This window comes from Hydra vulgaris, chromosome 14 (genome assembly GCF_038396675.1).
Source record: "Hydra vulgaris chromosome 14, alternate assembly HydraT2T_AEP".
In the NCBI taxonomy this organism is placed as follows: Eukaryota; Metazoa; Cnidaria; class Hydrozoa; order Anthoathecata; family Hydridae; genus Hydra; species Hydra vulgaris.
The window spans coordinates 33994789-34018194 of record NC_088933.1 but is presented as its reverse complement, the minus strand read 5'-3'; the positions used below and the strand labels follow the sequence as shown (position 1 = coordinate 34018194).

General features: G+C 26.5%; 1 protein-coding gene across 4 annotated transcripts; it reads right to left on the bottom strand.

The window, feature by feature from the left end:
* Positions 1-610: 610 nt before the first annotated feature.
* On the bottom strand, positions 611-20809 carry LOC101237731 (nematocyst expressed protein 8). Of its 4 annotated transcripts, none has more exons than XM_065817163.1 (6): positions 19963-20115; positions 16645-16718; positions 16408-16515; positions 10511-10567; positions 9916-10128; positions 611-1378 (listed from the first exon to the last, which is right to left on the bottom strand). In XM_065817163.1, exons 2-6 carry the CDS (start codon positions 16709-16711, stop codon positions 1251-1253), a joined length of 573 nt encoding a protein of 190 aa, XP_065673235.1. In that variant the 5' UTR covers positions 16712-16718; positions 19963-20115; the 3' UTR covers positions 611-1250. The 4 variants fall into 4 exon arrangements, with proteins under 4 accessions (XP_065673235.1, XP_065673237.1, XP_065673236.1 ...); XM_065817165.1 differs by lacking the exon at positions 19963-20115 and adding an exon at positions 17009-17234; XM_065817164.1 differs by lacking the exon at positions 19963-20115 and adding an exon at positions 20719-20809 and having other exon boundaries at positions 1135-1378.
* Positions 20810-23406: the final 2597 nt, after the last annotated feature.

Sequence of the window (23406 nt, the reverse complement as noted above, 5' to 3'; positions counted from 1 at the left end):
CGACGTTTGAAATTTTGAGTAAATTGATGGCCCGATAATAAATAAATCATTATTTAAAATGATTGCGTAACGCAAGCAACAAGTATATATTTATAATTTACTTAAAAATTAAGGCAAACATTTATTTTGTTAAATTCCGGTCATCAATATACATAAAACTTCAAACGTCGGAATAGGTTTTTGATTCTATTATCAAATTTACAATAAGATTGTTTTTTAATTCTATCATCTACCTTTAAGTAAATAATAGAATAAAAAAACACGCCTATTGTAAATTTTGTATGGTAAAAAAAAAAGAGAAAACATTTATAAAAAAAAAACAATTTTAATGAAAAATTTTAATTTTAATTTTAACTAAAATTTTTGAAACATTTTTAGTTTTTCTAGTTGTTAATGGTAGTAAACCTAAATAACTTGTTCACACCCATGCACTGCATGAGTTTCAAAAAACTTGAAACCTTTCAGATGCACGTTTATTGTATTAAAAACAGTCATAGTTATATCTTTATTAATGTATGATATTCAAAGTGAAGAGTCTCTTTTTTTTTTTCATTATAAATACTTATTTAAATGTTCCCTACATGTTTAACACTTTAAAATACTGATGAAATAATGAAATTGAGTACTATATATTACTCTTTATCCAAAGTTTCTTTATCAAAAATGTCTTCAGAAGTTACATTGCGTCATGAGAATAGTGCATTCATTAAATACAAATAGATTTTAAATAGTGATATACAAAGAAAAATTATGCTTAAAATATATTACATACTTACATGAATATATGCATTCATACACATACACGTACGTATATACATACCTACATTCATACATACATACATACATACATACATACATACATACATACATACATACATACATACATACATACATACATACATACATACATACATACATACATACATACATACATACATACATACATACATACATACATACATACATACATACATACATACATACATACATACATACATACATACATACATACATACATACATACATACATACATACATACATACATACATACATACATACATACATACATACATACATACATACATACATACATACATACATACATACATACATACATACATACATACATACATACATACATACATACATACATACATACATACATACATACATACATACATACATACATACATACATACATACATACATACATACATACATACATACATACAAACATAATTTATAAATGTTAACATAGATTGCACGTTTTATGGCAATGACGTTTTACGGAAGTTGTGAGAGCACCAGATTGACCATTACACTCATCTGAAAATCTTTTGCAAATTACTACGTAAGCTGCATCATCTTTACATGTCTCTAAATAATATGAAATATAGAATAAGTTAGCTTTAATTGTAATATAGATAAAGTTATTTATGCAACTTTATATTACGCATGCAGTAAAGTTATACTGCGCAACAACCTTGCATAGCGGGTCTATTGGCAATAAAGTTATACTGCGCAACAACCTTGCATAGCGGGTCAAGTGGCGTCTACAAACAAGAAATTAGAGAAAGTAAACTACTATAACATATCAAAAGGTAAAAAAATAATGGCATAAAGTTAATTTTTTGACAAAAAATATAGTTTTTATGTTGAAACTTTTAATAATGGAGTTTGGTAACTTATTGGCAATAAAGGTCCAAAAATACTTGCGCTGTGTTTACTGATGTGAAACAAACTCATAGTCAACTATGTATTTTTATAAAATAATTTCTTTAGATGGAATTTAAGGTATAATTTTTTATAGAACTTAGTATCATACAAATTCATTATTTTATTTATCGCTTAACTTTTCGCCAGAGTACATTTAGACGCATAAAATTCAGACAATATCTTTTTAAATAAAGGGGTTGTTCATTAACTACGTTAACAATTTTTTGGCAATTTTTACCTCGACAATTTTTACCTCGACAATTTTTACCATTTTTTACCTTGACAACAACTTGTCAAACTTTCAGAGACCCCCTATAAAATTACGTCAATAATTAATTTACCCCCACCCCCACCCCCCATCTTTCTTATGTAAAAATTAAAAAAATATAAAAAAATAAAACATTTTTAAATAGTAGTAATAGTAGTAGTTTACAACTTCAGGAAAAAGTGTTTAAAAGTAAAATTTTTACAAAGAAAAACTTAATTCAACTTTTAACTTATAAACATTTTTTAAATATATATAACCATTTAAAATTATAAAGGTTTGCTCTGAACAAAAAGTGAATACAAATAAAAGTGATTACTACATGCAACACTATTGGTTTAAGCATCTTCCAGAGCATAATAGAAAGTAAAAAAAAGTTGAATTCACTCAACTTATCGAAGAACTGCTAGTCGATATTATGTCAATAATAATTAGATCGTTTCAGTTAAGGAATTTAAAAGAACAAAGTAAAACATTAAAACTTTGATGGAGGAGAGTATTCCTCGATGTTTTCCGAAATTCTTACTATAATAAAGGTATCATTACTATTAAAATTTTTGATAAGACCTAAAAACAATATATATATATATATATATATATATATATATATATATATATATATATATATATATATATATATATATATATATATATATATATATGTATATATATATATATATATATATATATATATATATGTATATATATATATATTGTTTTTGCATAGATATCGTTAGCATTTGGGTAATTTGGGACAACGGTAGTAACTAACGTACCCGTCAATGTGCCATACCTTCTTACATTAACTTTAGACCTAACCCAATTTCTCTTTGAAAGCAAACTAATTCTGAAAGAGTCTGAAAGCAAACTAATTCTGATAGATTTATAAAAACTCTCCAGTTTTTAAAGAGCTACTAACATCTCGTTTTCAATATTATAATAGTATTTGTGCATGGAGCTGGAGAGCCGCATTATAACGTTGAAATTTTAACATCAAATGTTTATACCAGGGTCGGCAACCTACTTGCGAGCAGCAGATTGCTGATTCTGGTATAAATATTTAAATAATATAATATAGATTATGTACTTACATAAATCTTTAATTGTTTTTAAATCAGGCCAACAAAACACAAACTTTGGAAAAATAATAGTATTACGAGTAAACATTTCGCGTGTGCTCATTTAGTTCTGTATGTGTCAGGTATTTTTAAAGCACAACACGGTTTAAAAAAAGTAGAACATAGATGTTATTAAAATACTAAAGTTTTAATGAGTATGAAACACAAGACTACAAACGCCGCCTAATTTTCTTTTTTTAAAGTTTAGTTTAGTTTATTCTAGTGGTCAATAATTTAAAATATTTACAACAATCCGTAATAAATTTATAGACTTTTGAAAAATCATAAATGTTATGTTTAAATTGCCAACAAAGATGCACTGCATCAGGCATCTCTGTACTAACAGTCTTTAGATACTTGTGCACATCTGCGACACAAGTAACATACTTTAAGAACATAATAGAATACTAGAAACATATGAGGAGAGAGTTAATTTCAGTTATCGTTTAAAAATTCTATTTTAACTAATTTAAATGTTCATCTAGTCGATTTTTGAAAATGTTGACGGAAGTTGTGTCAATTACTTTTTGCGGCAGGGTTTTCCACTACAACACAATACGGTTCGCGAAGAATTTCTCTCTTGGCATGCAATTGAGTAATTTTGCGTTGCAAGTTTTTTATTATGATCACGCATTATATACTTTGACCACGAAAGACGATTGAATAATACGTGAAAGTTTATTTCATCAAATTCACGCATGAACTTGAACATTAGAATTAAATCACCTCTTATTCTTCTTTCTTTAAGTGTCGTAAGACCTAACATGGCTCAGAAATGGTTTTTGTATCACGGTTTTGAACTTTTTCTAGCGCTTCTATATCTTCCCGTTAGTAAGGTGACTACAATTGGATAGCGTACTGAGATTGGCATGAAATAGTCTTGTTTTGACACCTAAATTTTTGGTCAGTATGCATGACTTGTAACTAAGTAAATATGCATGACTAGTAACAAATCAAATAAATTTATTTAAAAAAGGAACGTTATTGACGTCAACTTTTCTTGAGCTTCCCCTCCCCCTTGTCGAAAAAATTCCAGATCCCTTCTCCCCCTATTTTGTTGACGTAATTAATGGACAGCCCCATATCAAATTAAAAGTATTTTTTCTTAAGCAATTTTTAGCAAATAATACTACAACAAATAAAACTTCTCATGGTTAAAAAAATTAATCCGAAAAATAATAATAAAACTGAACTATCGCGTACATAAAACTGAACTACCGCGTACATAAAACTGAACTATCGCGTACATAAAACTGAATTATCGCGTACATAAAACTGAACTATCGCGTACATAAAACTGAACTATCGCCAACATAAAACTGAACTATCGCGTAGATAAAACTGAACTATCGCGTACATAAAACTGAACTATCGCGTACATAAAACTGAACTATCGCGTACATAAAACTGAACTATCGCGTACATAAAACTGAACTATCGCGTACATAAAACTGAACTATCGCGTACATAAAACTGAACTATCGCGTACATAAAACTGAACTTTCGCGTACATAAAAAAGCAACATGAATAAGAAATAATTTAGCGGTACATTATTTATGCATATTTTTGAAATGAATAATTAAATCAAAACTTTCAAAAGTTTAAGATAGTTTATATAAAGTTTATAAATTATACACACGCTTACTGCTATTGAAAGTTTTATTGATGATTCACCCAAGTTTCGTACCACGCATATTCATTTATTTGTTGATTGCTCAACTTACCACACACTATTGCTCAACTTACCCCGCTACGATCAGTTGAGCAGCTCCGCAAGCTTTAGGCAATATTTTCTCAAAAAATTCAAAAACTATACTTTTTTATTATTAATTTTTTAGCAGGTTAAATTAGTATTGAAATATTGAAAAAATTATGTAAATCCAACACAACGCTTCATGAGATCCATTAGATTTGGTAAAAATGGCACAACTAGCCCCTCTCTACCCAACCTTCGTCAGGCTGCCAGCGTAAAGTATAAAAATGTGCACATGTTTTATTTAAAATTTAGACAAGATAAATTTTTAAATCGCTACTTACTTCTTAAGAAAATTAAAAGAACTGAAAAAGTTAGATTTATGCATTTAAATAACATCCTTAATTTTTTAATTCGGTAGATTTTTGAAACTTTTAAAAAATTTGTTATATATATACGGTTTACGGCCTTCTTTATAGAAGGCATCAATACCGTGTGGGTATTTTTTAAACTTGTGAAAAGCAATTTTAAATAAATTTCTCAAATTTTAGCTTTTTCATCACTATTAGTCTTGAAACCATGCAAAATTCTTTAAATAAAGGTTTCCCAATGTTCGGCTTAGTTTTTTTGAAGTAGAAAACGTCTCTCCAATCTAAAATGTTGATTCAAAAATATTCTAGAAACTTTTTTGACTAATAAAGAAAAAAAATCTGTAGGAAAACAAATACCACAGAGAGTGAAAATTGAATAAGTGAGTCCTAAAATTTTCATAAGTTAGTCTTAAAATTATGCAATTAAGCTCAATTTTTTTTACAATATGTAATTGTATCATATCTTATTTCTTTAGCACAACACTTTTCAACTTAGCCAGCATTATAGATAATTGTAAATAAAATTTCTATATTTATATAATCTTCGAGATGTAAATAATATCAATTTTTCTGTCACCTAAATCTTCAAGCTATAAAAGATAGTCATAACCATCGTATTCTTTGACATCATTATATACATATATACATTAATTAGGACATTGTTTATAGATTTATTGATGTTTCCGTTAATTTGGATAACTTTATTATTTGATTTGGTTTAAAATGCATTTCAACTTCACAAAATTTTTTAATTTGCGTTATATGTTCTTTTATTGTCAATAAACTGCTACTAGCCTGGTTTTTCTGTCAGCCAATTGTTTTTTTGTTTTTTTTTTGTTATTTATGTGCCTCAAGAAGACCTAACGGTCTTGTCACAGAGCACCGCGGAAGTTCATTTAACCAGGAAGTTCACGCCTCCTTCCTTTCCGTGACACGAAAATATGTCCAGAGCTCGTTTCGAGCCTCGATCTCCTGCTTCTTAAGCAAGCGCTCTAACCGCTGCGCCACGGCCGCACATTGTTTCATTCGTACTTCAAAATAAGGACAGTCGTATAAAATATAAATCATTTTGACATAACTAAGATTTTTTATCTACTCTTTTGAATTTAGAAAAAAAAAATTTGGTTAATTTTATTTCTATTACGTAAAACATCTAAAACTTTCATTGTCGTATTTATTTAGATTGATTTAGAAATCTGATGTTAGATTACTAACAGGTAAAACATTTGGAAAAGATTGCCTAAAGAATTTGGATCATAAATGAATGTACAGTAGTAGATACTTCCTCTGTATAACTAACAGCTTTTCCCTTAGATAATTTCACTTTGATATAATAGCAGCTTTTACATAAATTTTATCAATCAAGAAAACACAACTTTTTTTTTTTTCTTTTCTTTTTTATTTTTCTCGGGGTATAATAGCACAGAACTAAATCGTCTTGTTTAATGATTTTAAACAAGAAGATTTAGTCTAATTAAACAAATTTGACACGTAAAAATTAAAAATAATTTCAGTAATTGAAACTATTTTTTGATTTGTACGTGTCAAAGTTGGTAATTGTTGTTGGCGCTTGGCAACTGATAGTCTCTATATAATCGATGGTAGGTGGAAAGGTTTGTAGCACATTCTTTAAAACCCCTGGTTATCATATCTCCAAAACAAACAGCACAACCAACTAAATGATTTCCTATTAAATATAGATGTTTAAATGTGATTTGAGCTTCACAACCTTCAGCTTTAATTTTTAGAAACGTATGGGCTTTGTTTAAAGCTAATTTTAAACTGAAGCAAGTTATTCTATTTTTGAAAAAAATTTTATAGCTTAATTTGAACAAAAATGAAATACTTTGAACAACAAACTGTAACCTTTTCATTAGCAGAAATAGTGAAAACAAAAATAATGGAATTCCACAATTAAATACTTTTGATTTAATGAAAACCAAATTGTTTTGCTTGTAGGAGATTAAATCATTATCAGTAAATACAGTAGTATGTGAATTAATGTGAACAAGTGAAAAGTATTTTTTGTATTCAATGGCATCTTGCATTTGGCGGCCATATTACTGAGTTTTGTGGATTATTATTTATCTTTCGGTTGTGTTTCGTGCATTTAAAGTTAATTTTGAGGTTTTCTAAGACAATTTCTAGCTATTACCGTATTTTCTAAAATATTGCTTGCTAAGCTATTATATTTTTTACGATGGATATCACTCCTCGAAAATGAATAAAGAATATCACCTAAAGTAAACATACCTCATTGAGTCTAAAAAAGTTTGAAAAAGATGAAGCTTGATTTAAATGTCTAAAAAAACCCAGAGAAAAACAAGTTTTGACCTGCAAATAGATAGAAAATAGATAATAGAGGCCAACGGATAAGTGAAAATTCATGACTCTACTGTGAGAAAAAGGTTTTTTGAATCAGGAAAAAAGGAAGTTAGGCCACAGAAGAAGCAGTTATTGACGGAAAATACGAAGAAGAAGAGATATACTTAAGCAAAAAAATACGATAATTAGACAGTAAATAGATGGAAAAAAGTTTTCCAACGATACATACTCTCTGTAGTCCAAGGTCATGATACCTAAGAAAAAACAGTGATGATCAATTAAGAGTTGCTTACATCGAACAAACTTTAAAACATCCTCAAAAGGAAATGTTTTGGCGCTGTTTTTCCCACTATGATCCGAGATTACTATGGTTATTGATTCTTTAAGATTACTTTGATTTTTAAGACAAAAAACTAGAATTGAAATAAGCGGATTCAATGAGATTTAGTTCAACTGGTTGATTCAATGAGACTTAGTTCAACTGGTTGATTCAATGAGACTTAGTTCAACTGGTTGATTCAATGAGACTTAGTTCAACTGGTTGATTCAATGAGACTTAGTTCAACTGGTTGATTCAATGAGACTTAGTTCAACTGGTTGATTCAATGAGACTTAGTTCAACTGGTTGATCTAATGAGACTTAGTTCTTCTGGTTGATTCAATGAGACTTAGTTCAACTGGTAGATTCAATGAGTTCAACTGGTTGAACTAAGTCTCATTGAATCCGCTGTTTGGTGGATTTCTTAGACCTGTGTGCCTTGCCACAGGTAAAAGAAAATGAATAATTATTTCCAAGAAAATAACTTGACTATTGGATTGGCCTGGGAATTTCCCTGATTTTAATCCAATTGAAAATTTGTGGGACGTTTGCGCATACACCGGAAAAGAAAGATGGACTATATGAACAAGATAAGCATGATAGAGGCGTTGATTCAGTTCTGGTCTCGAGACAACAAAATCAAAGAAAACTTTAAAAAATATATATAGAACCAATGTCGAGAAAAATACAAAATAATAAAAAATAAGGGTGGACACACGCATTAATAAATATTTATAATAATTAATATTTTTTTATAATAAAATGTGTTCATTTGTTTATAAGGTATATTTTCTGTTTTGCAAACCCGTGTTCACGTTAATTTGCACACTACAACAAGCGTTTTTAAATTTCTTTTAGATTTAAATTACTCATTTTTTTATATTCTTTTAATTCATCTTTTTTTATATTTACTTTTTTTTACTTTACTGTTCAAACATGAGAAAATAAATTTTTTTCATTTAGGAGGATAGGAGTGACGTCATTTAGAAATATTTGAAAACACCTATGGAGGATAAACCGAACTTAGTTAAACCTTAAATAAAAGTAAACTCAGCTTTATCTGGCAAATCCAACTTTCAAACAACGCTATATTTTACTACGGTTAATTTTAAACGAAGAGTACTCATAAATCATTTGTTTTTTCAAGTTACTTTACATAATATATACAGATATTTTACAACCTAAAGTCCTATAATTAACTTGAGGAACGGTTCGGAATATAGTATTTTAAAGACATTATAAACTTTTAATTTTTTTGAAGTTCAACTTACAATACTTCAATACAATATTTCTTAAAAACAGCAAATAATAATTGACACCTTTTTTAAATAAAACTTGCGTGAAAGTTTTGAAAAACCGGCCTTTTGTCAAAAAAAACCTCAGCACTGTGTTGTGGTCATCTATTATATAGGTCATTTGAAGGTTTCATTGAATTCGATTTAAGTATAATATTTTTTTGTTTGTGATCAATTAGTTACGTTTTTAAATTTAGATAGCAGCTTTAGTGTGGTCAAATTCTTTGTTGTTATTGATTTTTTTTCAACTTATAAAAATATGGATTAATATTAAAGTTAGTGGGATGTTCATCCTAGACAAATAATATTCAATAAAACTTGGAAATACATTATTTATATAAATCTGATAAAATTTTTAGTATTTGCTGTAAAAGTTATTTTTCATAACTCCTGCATAACTTCTGTATGACGTTTGTATAACTTTTATCTACATTAATTTTTGTATAGTACTAAACACTTTTTATTATAACTTTTTTTTGAAGTTATTAGACCTTCTATAGAAGTTATATTAAAATTCTATATGCTACACGGTTTTAAAAATACTAATAAACTAAGGAAGCTTTTGATCCTGGTCAAAAGGCTATTTTTTTTTTTCATTTTGGGTCCTGGGTTTAACGGTAATAAAAATTATTCTGAAAAAAGGCAACAAAAATATCAAACTAAAATATTTTTTAAAAACTTTTATATTGAAATTTTAAGTATATTTTAAGTGTTTTTAAACAAACTATTTAATAAATGTTCTTAAAAAAAAAGTATTTTAAAGGAGAAAAAAAAAAGAACTCACAATTTTATAATAAATAAACAATCAAACCTGGGCATTCACTTCCTAATTCATTTGTCTTTGCAGTTTTTTTATCGTTGCAACACCCGTGTTTTGAGTTATCACAAGAACTTTCAAACATTTTGGATTCGCAATCACATGATTTTTTACAGTTTACTTTAATAAGTACGTTACGTTCGCACCATCCCATATGTTTGAAGTACGAACACTTTTTGTAATCGTAAACATTCTTACAGTCTTGAGCTTAATGAATAAAAAATGATATAATTGCAAATAATTTACTGTAATTAGTCCTCTTCTGCATATGCAATGCTAATAACTCTTCTCTCTCAATAAATTACTTAGCAGAGAGGTGGGGACTTAAAACTTATTTTTGCAGCCACCTCATACATTATTTGCAAATACATAGTTTGCAAATAATCAATTTATTACTATCTACTTTTATTTCAAAATATTTTTGTTGTATTGAGAGCAAGAAAGAAAAATGAACAGTTATTGCTGTAAATATTTAATTAATAAAGGTAATTAAATATTTTTAATATTCGATTACCTTTATTGGTAATTAAAAATAAAATTTTTAAAAGGTAATAAAACTTTATTATTCATTAAAATAAGTAAAAATAACCTTTTGAGTCAACATTTGAATCAATACTTGTTTGTGAAATAATCGTTCCTTCGGTTTCTATTAATAGTAATTTATATTATAAAAGTATTTTAATATTCTTAATGTTTAAAATTATAAACATATTACAAAAAAATTTTTTTTTTTTGGTTAAACTTAGTTTTTTGTTTAAAAAAACTGTTTTTTGCATGAACTATTCGAAACTTTGAATTCATAGAAACTTAAAATATATGTAATTTATTTGTATTGTTAAAAACAGTAAATTCCCCCAACAACGCATACCCACTGTGTAGTTTACACTGCACCACAGATTACACTAAACAAACTTAAATTTTTTATTCAATTTATTTAAAATTATTTAGAACTCTTTGAAATAAATAACAAATTAGAAACATTTGTAAAAAATTTTAAAAAGTTTTTCAAGAAAAACTCAACTTAAAAAGTTGAAAAATATGAAAAATACAAATACTTAGTGAATCAAAGCATCTTACTGTGTGAATTATATATATATGAGTTATATATATATAATGTCATTAATATATATATATATATATATATATATATATATATATATATATATATATATATATATATATATATATATAAATATATATATACATATATATAAATATATATATATATATATATATGTATATAATGTCATTAATGTGGCATATATATATATATATATATATATATATATATATATATATATATATATATATATATATATATAAATATATATATACATATATATAAATATATATATATATGTATATAATGTCATTAATGTGGCATATATATATATATATATATATATATATATATATATATATATATATATATATATATATATATATATATATATATATATATGGAGCTAACTCCAAAGATTTATATGTTTATAGTTATGTCAAATAATGAGGGTTTGCAAAAAATTGCGATGATTGGCAGCTGGGAACAAAAAAACCTCAAAATTTTTGCAACACCTGCCCCAAACGTGAGAGCAACAAGTTGATGAAATATTTTTTGTGCTATTCTATTATTTAACTAGACTTATATTCATCTATAATTTTTAAGTTTCATAGTATTATCTCTCAGCGTTCAAAAATTATGACCATATAAAGTTTAAACCCCCCTCAATATGAGGGGGTTGTAATTTTTATATGGAATAGAAAAATCTCTATATCAAATGTAGTTATATATAAAGTAACCATGCAGAAACACTTTATGGCGCATTTAAGAAACTATAGCATAAGGATGTAATTTTTGTAAGGTAGGGCAGGGTTGGTTGAGCTTAAGGAAACTTGAAAACCTAAGGAAAGTTTTTGTCTTTTTGAAAGTTTCAACCTCACTAGTAGGCAGATGGTTTAAATTTTTACACTTTTAGAATCCCATAGTCATTTAACTGTTGCAGGTGTATTGCGGTTTTCTCTGGAACTGACTACTCAGTTATCTTAAATTTTTGCTAATAGTGGGATTCGATCGAACTAGAAATAAACCTTTAATGTAAAACATTACGTTGTTATTTTAATAGTTTTGTTTTGAAGAGTTGTTTTAGCTTAGTTTAAACCTTAGTTTTAATTTTGTAAATAATTATCATATATTGAAATTTTATGCACTTGAATATAGTAAAGCTGGTTTACAAAAATTTGTTTTCAATATAAGCATAAGGCGGCAAATTTCATAGTTGATGAATTAAGTTCACTCTGGTCTTTTTTTAATGGAGGTAAAATGAGCCTTTTTCTAATGATTTTATTTTATTTATTTAGAAATTTTATTTGTAATTTTGTTTTTTTTTTATTTTAAAATGCAATAAATAAAATTTTTATTAAAATTTAAAAAAGAAAAAAAAAGAATTATAACGTAACAGCAATAATAATAAAATAATGTATAAAACATTAACAAAAATTTCGCACTTGCGTATGTATAATATTTTGCTTTAATGTTTTAATTATTTGCATCAAATGTTTATTAAAAACACGTAAACAAATACAAAGTTTAATGTTATATGATAAGTTATTGAGCTGCAATAAACAAAATTACTGTTCTTGAACGTGACAATATTGATGTTATTTGACCATGCGTTTTAGCACTTTCCAATTATTATAGCTCTATACAAAAAATATTTTTATAATTAAAACCATTTTAAAGCAGATATAACTAAACACTGTTCATTAGGGTTATGACTTTTTTTCAACCCCATGCTCCTGTACTGTAGTTTGATAAACTTTTACCTAAAAAAGCACGAAATGAACTATTATTTGCATATCTTTTGGAAAAAGTTTACCCCGCCGTTGCTCTTGCTTGTTGCATAAAAGGAATAGAAGGTACAACTTTTCTTTATGTTTACATGACGAGTACATGTCCTTCATAACTTGATTGCCCACTTTAATTGTTCAGCGTTGTGTTTTATTTCCAAGTTCTTCATGCATCACCAAACAGAGGGTTCTACCTAATACATGGTGTTGACAACTGATAAACTGAGGTTTTTTGATGCGTTTTTCTGTGAACATTCCTTGCAATATTACAACACCATTCTTTTTTCCAGTGTTAACGCTGGTGGTATCTGCAACAATCATGAGTATTGCTCAAATTATTTGAGCAATACTCATGATTGTTGCAGATAAATATTTGCTTAAAAATTAATGCTCAACACACGGATTGTATGATCGGGAAGCCATGGAGATGATGTAAGTGAAAGCAATATCAGCATACGTAAAGCAGCATTCATGTGCAATATCTATAGAACAACATTAATTAATCGTCTCAAGAAAGTGCATTGTAAACAAATTGGACGCTCAATAATTTTGACAAGAGAAAAAAAAATGTTGATTGTTCATACAATTCAGAAACTTTGGAGAATGGGGCTTTGGAATAGATTGTTGCAATGTCGCGAGTACTGTACAAGTTTACATAAACAGTAGTGGTAGAGCCAATACCTTTAAGAATGGCGAGCCTGGAATTGATTGGATGCGAGGTTTTAAGGAGAAATGGAAAATAAGACTTACCCGTCGGATTGGATAATCTCTTCCTACTAACGTGTGTATGCATGCAATGCTATTTATTGAATGCAATGTTGCACTCAATGAATCCATCCAATTCATTGAATGGCTTTAAAAGATATTTATTGCCAAAACGAACCAATTAGAAGGATCGAAGCTTCCAATATTTGACGGACACAACTCTCAAATATCAAAAACTATTGTAGACTTAGCTATTGCAAACAACATTGAGCTACTTTGTTTACCTGCCCATACAAGTAGTATTTTACAGCCTTTAGATGTAGGTTTTTTTAAGGCATTCAAAGGATCTTGAAGGAACTGTTTAAAAAATTTTTATGGTTCAACACGATACAAAAATGTTGATAAAGCAACTTTTCCACAAATGCTGAAATTGGTTATAGACAGTGGAGCATTCAGTCGAAGCTATGCCATAATGGCTCTTAAAACTTGTGGAATTTTTCCACTTAAACGAAATAGAATAACCAGTGAGAAATTTTCAACGGGAGAGTCTCTGACATCGGGTGCAATTATTAGCGCAAGTAATAACGGAAATCAAAATAAGATTACACCGGCATTCAATGGCATAAATAATATAAGCTCCATACCAATGCGAATCACATGCTCAGATAAAATACAGAAAGACCTTACTCCAAGAAAACAACTAGAAGCGATAATTCTGAAACATCTTCTACACACGCAACCTGTGAAAAGCGACTCTTTTTTTCTCTATTTTATTTGTCGAAATTCCAATTATTACGTTACCCTTATAAGATATTTTTAACATTAAAAGCATAAAACGTTCTACTGTCAAAGTTACTCCAGGTAGAGGACAGTGGTACTACATCAACAAAAATAATTATCTATTATTAACATTAAACAAAAAATTAAAATTTTTAACAACTTATGGCAGCAATATCATTGATAAACACTTAGAAATGTTGGATACCAAATTTTTTTTGTCGAAAAATTTTTTTTTCTAAAGATGTGTCAATGTTACACCACTTTACCTCATATGAGATATTAAATATATTTTGTATATAACATGTTTTGAAATTTTAAAAATTAACTTCGATTTAAGCTTAGTTTAAACCAAATTTTGTAAATGATTATCAGACATTGAAATTGCTTAAGCATACGACTAAACTAAAACAGATAAATTTTCTCTATGAAAAAGCTTAATCTTAGACCTTAGAATGCACATATCTTAAAGCTGCTACCAACTACGGTAAAAAATCTACTTTAAAAAAATTAATTGAAATTTAATTGGAATGAAAATACGAGAAGAAGCACTGAATGTGAATTAATAAATGAGCGCTTAAAATCATCTTAGTCGATAACACAATGTTTGACTTTTTTTAGTTTTGGTTCTGGGAAATGTTTGTGCTTTCTTAGTTTTTTGCATGTAGAGTTACTAGAAGTGACCAGAAAATGCAAACTATACTGTAAAAAGATTACCCAGAAAATGTGAACTATACTGTAAAAGTTTTGCTTTTGTAGCTTAGATATTATTATTATAATAATAATAATAGATTACATTTACTATGCAATCTTTCAAAACAATCTTTGAAAGAAATTATGTTTTTTTTTCAAACTTGTATTTCATAAGAGTGTTTTAACTTTATATCTTTTCATAGCAATAAATAAAAAATTAATTTTAAAGGTCACATAGATGTTTTATTATAAAACTTTAAAAATGTGTTTATAATAAGACATTTATTTGACTTTAACAACTACAAATGTATTTGTAATAGAAAACATTATGCAATATATATATATATATATATATATATATATATATATATATATATATATATATATATATATATATATATATATATATATATATATATATATATATATATATATATTTATATATATATAGTATTTATTTTATATATTAGATAGAACATTTTATTTATTACATTAGAGGAGAGTAGATATAACAAGATATTACTGAGGGCACGTTATGTTTTAGGTTTTTAAAGAAGATGATAAAATAAAGACAACATTTTGTCGCACTTCGTAAATTTTTTTGTAAAATCTGCAGCCAAAATTTAAAAGTTTAATAACGACACCAAGATTATTGTTTTCATAAATATCATCATTTATTAAAAACGTTATTTATTTAAAAAAAAAATTAATCAAACAAATAAATGTTGACTTGTTTAGCATAATTTCTTTATCCAGGAAACTTTAAAGTTTCTAACAAACACTTTTTTTCACAATGCATTATTTCCATCATTATTTATTTTCATCATTATTTATTTTCATCATTATTTATTTTCATCATTATTTATTTTCATCATTATTTATTTTCATCATTATTTATTTACATTATATTTTAATACTTAATTGCCATGAAAAGATTTAAAAATAAATATTTTTTAGTTTTACAGCCAAGGAAGCCGAGGGCCATGGGCGCTCCTGCTTACTGCAAATTTGTTTTACAAAAACAATGTATAAATAATAGATATTTATATTAAGATTTTTAGAAATAATAAAATAACATTTTTAATAAAATTTTATATTGATTAAAATCAGTAGCATCTTTAAAAACTTTTTTAAATTTAAAAACGAAAGAGCTGTCAATGACAAATTTGGCGCTTGCAGAAAAAAAAGAAAACAAATACGTGTCATGAAATAATTTACCACATTTAAAAATTCAGTCTTAAGTCGGATTTCCACAAGACGAAAAAATTCGCTTCGCGCGAATAATTTCGTCTTGTAGAAATCCACCTTTTTATTATTAAGACACCGATGTAATATTAATATAAGACTGGATTCTTAATATGCTTTGTTTTAACATAACTTTCATTTCAAGAAATTTTAATTTCTTTGCAATTTAACAATTTTAATAAAGTTAAAGGAATTAAGGTTTATATATATTTTAAATACCACAAAATCCGCATGTCTTCCTGCAGTTTATTTTCGCAAAATCTTTTCTGTAGTCGCACCACCCTTTTTTCTTCATATTCAAGCAATTTGAGTTCTTGTCCATGCATTCTAACAAAATCATTATTGTTTACAAAAAAAATATAAAAACCTAATTTGTTAATTATGCAAATTTGTTTGTTTAAAAGTAAGGCAATCGGCCTAATTTTTTATAAATTAAAACTTTGTACTACTATTTACCTTGCAAAGATACCCTATATAAGTTGACAATAAACAAAATCCATATAAAATGATACTTTTCAAGCATCTTTTACCTAGAAGAAATATTTTAAAAGTATGTAAATAAATTTACAAATTTATTAATTTAAAAAAATTTAGTTGTTAGTTTCGTCCTTGAGGTTGCCGGATTTCAACTTATTTTTTCATTTTTTTTTTCAACTGTTAAATCTTTGCGGCATGGTAAGTGATATTATATTACTCAATATAGAAGGGTGCGTAAAGAGATTTTAAGTCGCTGTCAAAAAGAGAAGTTAAAATTAATAAATATGTAAAGCATATATTATCTTAACATTTATTTAGGTATTTCAAAGGAGGAGAAAATTACCTTTATTGCTTATGGTTATTTTTTGCGTAACTATTAATGACCTAAAATTGTGTTTGTATGTGCTTTCAAAGTTTATAGAATTAAAAACTGATTTAGCCTGTCTTTCTTCTGCTTTTACATCTTTCTTTTCTCCTAAAATCTTTGAAAAAACGCTGTATTTTACTAATTTGTAAACAGTTTTTTTTTTCGTCATCAGAAAACTAACTAATAAAACTAAGGAAAAAATTCTATAACTTTTTTTCCCATTCTAATTGAATGTCACCTAAATTCTTGCGTCAGAAGTCGTCTACTCCAACTGCTTCTAAAGTCTTTTTGTTGTAAAGATTCAAAAAAAAATTGTTTATAAAATACAGTTTAAAATAAAAATTGTTTAGCCAAACAAAAAACTCAGTGCAGGGTGTATAGTTCTTCTTGTAAAAATACTCTTAAAGACTCTTATTGGTGATAATTTTTCTATTACTAATACTCTTGGTGATAATTTTTCTAATACTAAATTAACATTTAGTATTAAAAAAATTATCGCCAAGGTAAACTAATAGAAAATTTGAAGTTATATAGTAAATATACCTTACTGAGATAAACTAGAACCAATTTGAAATAGAGAAATTTTCATAAAAAATGCTTTGTACTTTTAAAGAACCAACGTTTAGAAGACGTTTAGAACGTAGCATTATCTAAAAAAAAATTTTTCTTTTGTTTATTTGTTGTTGTTTTTTTATCAGCGAAGTGATGTAATAGTTTTTCATAAGTCTTGTTCTTTCTATTTCTATTTTATTGCCAACGCTCTAATTTTTTTGTATTTAATGCGGAGGTTTAAATTAACTGACAAGTTAATTTAAACGGGTTAATTTAAAGGGTCGGAAGATATCATCCAACCTATTGAACAAAATATGTTAACATACTATTTGAAGTAATTGCATTAACCAATTAATTTTTTTCAAAAAACTTGTAGTCTCTTCTTTTTTCCAAGACATTGCTAGTTAAACATAGAAAAAAAAATATAAAAATATATCAAGGTCTAAACTGTTTTTTCTGAACTAAAACTAAAATTTCCTATCTATTTATAATTTTTTAAAGTCTTTTTATTAAAAAAAACAGCTTTATAAAATCTTTTTGTCTTTTATAAGGACAAATTTATGGAAGTCATTAAAAATATTTAGAAGACTTTAACAATAGATATTTTGACTCGTCATCAAATTAGTCCAAATCGTTAAAAGCATCTGAACAACTTCAAATAAAGAATTTATTTCAATAAAAAATATAAAAATAAATTAACAAAAACACATATTCATATATTAATATTATATTATTTATATTATTAATTATAAATTATAATATTATTAATTATAAATTTGTATATAGTAATAAATATTTTAGTTTTATTACGAAATACAAAGCCGAATTGCGAGGTCAGATCTATCTTGCTAAATCTCCACTTTTTAAAAAATTTGAGTCGATTGTGTTATTTACCTCAGAATAATATTGTTCAACTGTATATTAAAACTTTTATAAAAGAAAAGTTGCTTAGAAAAAAAAGTAATATAACATCCATTTCCTATGAGGTCGTCCATAAATTATGTCACGCAATGTTTGACCATTTTAGACCCCCTCCCCTCATCACAGCAACGCCGTCGCCAAAACTTTTTAAATCTTTTGATTTAAAAAGTTTTTAAATCAAAACTTTTGAAATCAAAAGATTAATTTGATTAAGGTGATTTAAATCTCGCAAAGTAACACAGACAAAGTTATCAGATCTTTTTATACTCCCCTCATCTTTCCTCACTGAATACTTTTTACTTTTTCTTCGTAATTCAGTAGTTGTCGTTATCACTTTTTATATTATTATTAAGTTTTTATTTTTATTTTTTGACTTATAGTCTAGTCTTAGGCTATTCTATGTACTTTGAGACGTAATTTGAATTAATTTTTATGAAGGAACTTTAAAGATATTTGATTTAACATTCGTTTTAAAATATTAATACATTCATGTTTTTGAATGTTTAATAATTAATTTTTTGCATTTGAAACAATTGATACTCTAAATCAAAATATTCTCTTTCATAAACACAAAGATGAGTTGTTTTAACCATAAAAATTTCTTTTCTTTGGCTTTAAAGTTTTAGTTATACTCAACTTATTAACAATTTTTTTATATAACAATATTTATGCATTTATTAGTTTATTTGTTTTACAGCCAATCCTTGGACTTTAGACAAACTGTTATCTGAAGCAGAATAATAAGATTCACTAAATACCAATTAATTTCAGTTATGTCAATGTTAAAATGGCTCTAGTCATTAAACCGTAAAGAGTTTGCCAATCTTTATTTCAAACCAGTATTTTAGTTAATTATAGAATTATACATACATACATACATACATACATACATACATACATACATACATACATACATACATACATACATACATACATACATACATACATACATACATACATACATACATACATACATACATACATACTTACATACATACTTACATACATACATACATACATACATACATACATACATACATACATACATACATACATACATACATACATACATACATACATACATACATACATACATACATACATACATACATACATACATACATACATACATACATACATACATACATACATACATACATACATACATACATACATACATACATACATACATACATACATACATACATACATACATACATACATACATACAAATTTTTGGCAGTAGCAAAAAAGCTCACCGTCTCTAAAAACACCATAATTTAAAAAAAAGGACACTTTTAGTTGAAAGTTTAATTAAAACGATGTGAATTTTTCTCCTATGATTGAGTTAAAAAAATTCCCTAAATGACTTTCAAAAATAAACACGTCTAGTTCACACTGCACAATTTATTTGGTGGTCCTACTGTAGAGATAGCTATTAAAAAGTGTATGTATACCTGATTTTTTGAATTCTATTTACTGCTGCAACTTTCCAATATAATTAGTAAAGACTCAGGCGTTACCGTTTTTTTATAATGTTAAGCTTTTGAGAAAATGTTTGTCTATAGCATTATCTATAAAGTACTCAAGAAAAAAAATGAATAATAGATAACATGATAAAAGGAAATCTGTTTTTTAAAACTACAATAAAACAACAATCACGTTGCGATAGCACGAAAAAAATGACGTTTGTAAAAATATTTTTCAAACTTTAATTTTTATTTCTGTATTTGCATCTTTTAAGTATTTATTATAAAACTGATGTTCAAATTTTAGTTGTGTTTTAATTTAAAATAATATTTTAATAAGAAATTTGTTTGGTTTGTCTATTGGATATTTAGCTTGTCAATAAGCCGCATTCGTTTCTCTGAAACTTAAGAAAAGCAATACCATATATTATATAATACCATATATTCCAATTTTTTCAATAACTCGAGAATAAAATTTATGTAAATATTTGTCACACGTAATGACAAACATTTTCATAGAAAACAAAATTTCTACTTTACTTTAAAAATAAAAGAATACAGCGGTTAAAATGTAGCGGTTCAATAGCACTTAACAAGTGACTTTAAGCTCCTTTTCTATATTTTTTATATTTAATTACAATTTAATGTATTTTATTATAAACTACATTAAAATTTACCTTACAGGACAGTCATCCGCAAATAAATTAAAACATATTACAAAAAATACAGAAACAAACTATAAACCTTTAATCAACATATGTAAATATCTTTGAGCGCCAGAAACATTTTCAAAAGTGTCTTCTTAGAAATGTAACGTTAATCGGTTACTGTCGACTTATGTAATCCATAAAAAGATTAATCATGATATTTACTTAATTTTAAGGTTTAGAAAGAAAACAAACTTATAAAAAAAAAACTTTTCAAAAATCAGAAAAACTGATATGAATAAAAATACACATATTTACCGTTTTACTAAATAATGTTTCTACTTTTTTATTTCTTTTTCTTTTCTTAAATTGGTTAATTTGAATTTTGTTTCGCTTCTCGAAACTCTTTGAGTGCATAATTATAAGAGCGAACTCTATAATTATTTTGCTAAGTTTAAATTGTTGTAAAGAAAACAGTTTGGTTATAAAAAATGTATTTAACTGAAATGCGTTCAATTGAACTGTAATTGTCAAATAGGCACATCTGAGGCTATTAAAACTGGTTTTACATTAAGAGAGTTTTCATTTATCTGTTTAAAGCCGGTAATACCGTAAACTATGATATACTGGTACATAAAACTTTATGAAATTAAAAAAACATTTAGTTTAAAAGACATTTAATAAACAGGAAGCATATGCTAATATTTATAAGAAACATTTGCTATTATTTAAAAGAAATATAAAAAAAAAAAAAACATTTAAGCGCTCAATAACTTGTGATATTTCCAGGGCTTGATTTATATATATGGCTATGAGGGGTTTGTAAGTAAAAAACATTTATTTAAAGTAGGTAAAACTAAACTTATCTTGCTCCATAAGTTAATTAAAACTGATAACATTCCGTTAAAATTGCCAAGATATATTTTAATTTATAAATAAAACTTTTATTAAAATGGAACTATTGGCAAATTAAAGTTAAAGTCAGATGGAAAATTACTATTTAAAATTTAAGATATTAATATATATATATATATATATATATATATATATATATATATATATATATATATATATATATATATATATATATATATATATATATATATATTTATTTATTGTTTTATATAATTCAAATTTTGTGCCTTATTAAAATCATTATCACAACGTCTTGAATATCTGGTTTCGGGCAAAAATTTGTACTAAGTATTGTCAGAATTCCATCAAAAAGATTGAACAATATAAACAAAAGCAACAAAATTTAAACTCAACAAGCAAATGTCATTTTTAGCCATAATTGAGCAACTGTTTGCTTCATAATTGAAAAGTTTGTTGTGTTGCATCACCTAAACTAACAGCTATATTTGATCAAAATAGACTGAGTGACCTGGCTGCTATGATGGTTGTCTTTGAGGTTTTATGGGTTCTAGGACATGACTCTGAAACTGTTTTGAACTCTGTTTTGAAACTCTGTTTTGAACCGGTCAACTTTCTAGCGTCTACGTTGGAAGCGCCAAGAAAAAGTTAGTGTTGTTATTGACTTCGACTAAATTGACTAAAAATCAACTAATCGAAAGTCGAAATTAGTCACCTTTGAAAAATTGAATAGTCGATTTAATCGACTGTAGTCTTCCTACTAATCGACTAAAAGTCGATTTAGTCGAGTAAAGATCTTAAAATCTGTTTATTCGATTTAACTTTTCAATCTTTGTTTGTTTATTTAAAAACAAAAGCATGTACTATTATAACAATAAAGTTTTTTGTTTACTCTCTTAAAAGTTGGCACTTCACACGATTTACTATTATCATTATCTCTGACTATAATAAAGACGTTTTCAGAAAAAGTTCGTTTTTTAAATTTGGATAATTGGTTTTCAAGTTATGACAATTTATCTTGGGCTCAATAATGTCTATTTTGCGTCAAGATTTGTTGAGTTTTCCTTAAGGATTTATGGTACCAAACTTTGATAATAAATTTATCTTTCAAATGCCATCAATAAGAAAGAGTTTCGTTGAAGTTCTTATGCTAAATTATTTTTATTATTTTCTTTTTTACTAAAGAATCAAGGCATTCAATTCTACAAATTATTATTCTTAAATTAGGGGCCGCTGGTAAGGATCCCTCTGTTCGTTTAGTTTGCCCCATTTGAAGCAATTGGATCAAAAGTTATAAAAGTTTTGTTAAAACCGTAAAAAATAACTTTAGATAAAGAAAAAACACATTTTCAAACTGTCAAGTTTAAAAAATTCATTTACATTTATAAATATCAAGAAAATACGTAAAAATCTTAGGGCTAATTTTCCCCATTCAGGGCAAATTTGGACCAATCAAAGCTCTATAAAAACAATAAAAAATTAATTTTAGTTAAAAAAAAAGAGCTTTTTCAAACTGTCAAAGTAGACAAATTCATTTATATTTATAAATATTAGGTAAATATGTAAACATATTCAGGGCCCGTTTTCCCATTTTGGGGCAAATTGAATCAAGAATACAGAAGGCTTTGGTAAAACCGTAAAAATTAACTTTAGTCAAAAGAAGAAGAGGTTTTTCAAACTGTCAAAATGAACAAATTCATTTACATTTATAAATATCAAAAAAATATGTAAAAATTTCAGGTCTAATTTTCCGAATTGAGGCGATTTGGATGGGTACAATTAAGGCTCAGTAAAAATAATAAAAAATTAACTTTAGTTAAAGAACAAGTGCTTTTTCATATTGTCAGAGTAAACAAGTTCATACACATTAATAAAAACCCAAAATATATTTAAGAATCCCAGTCCTCGTGTG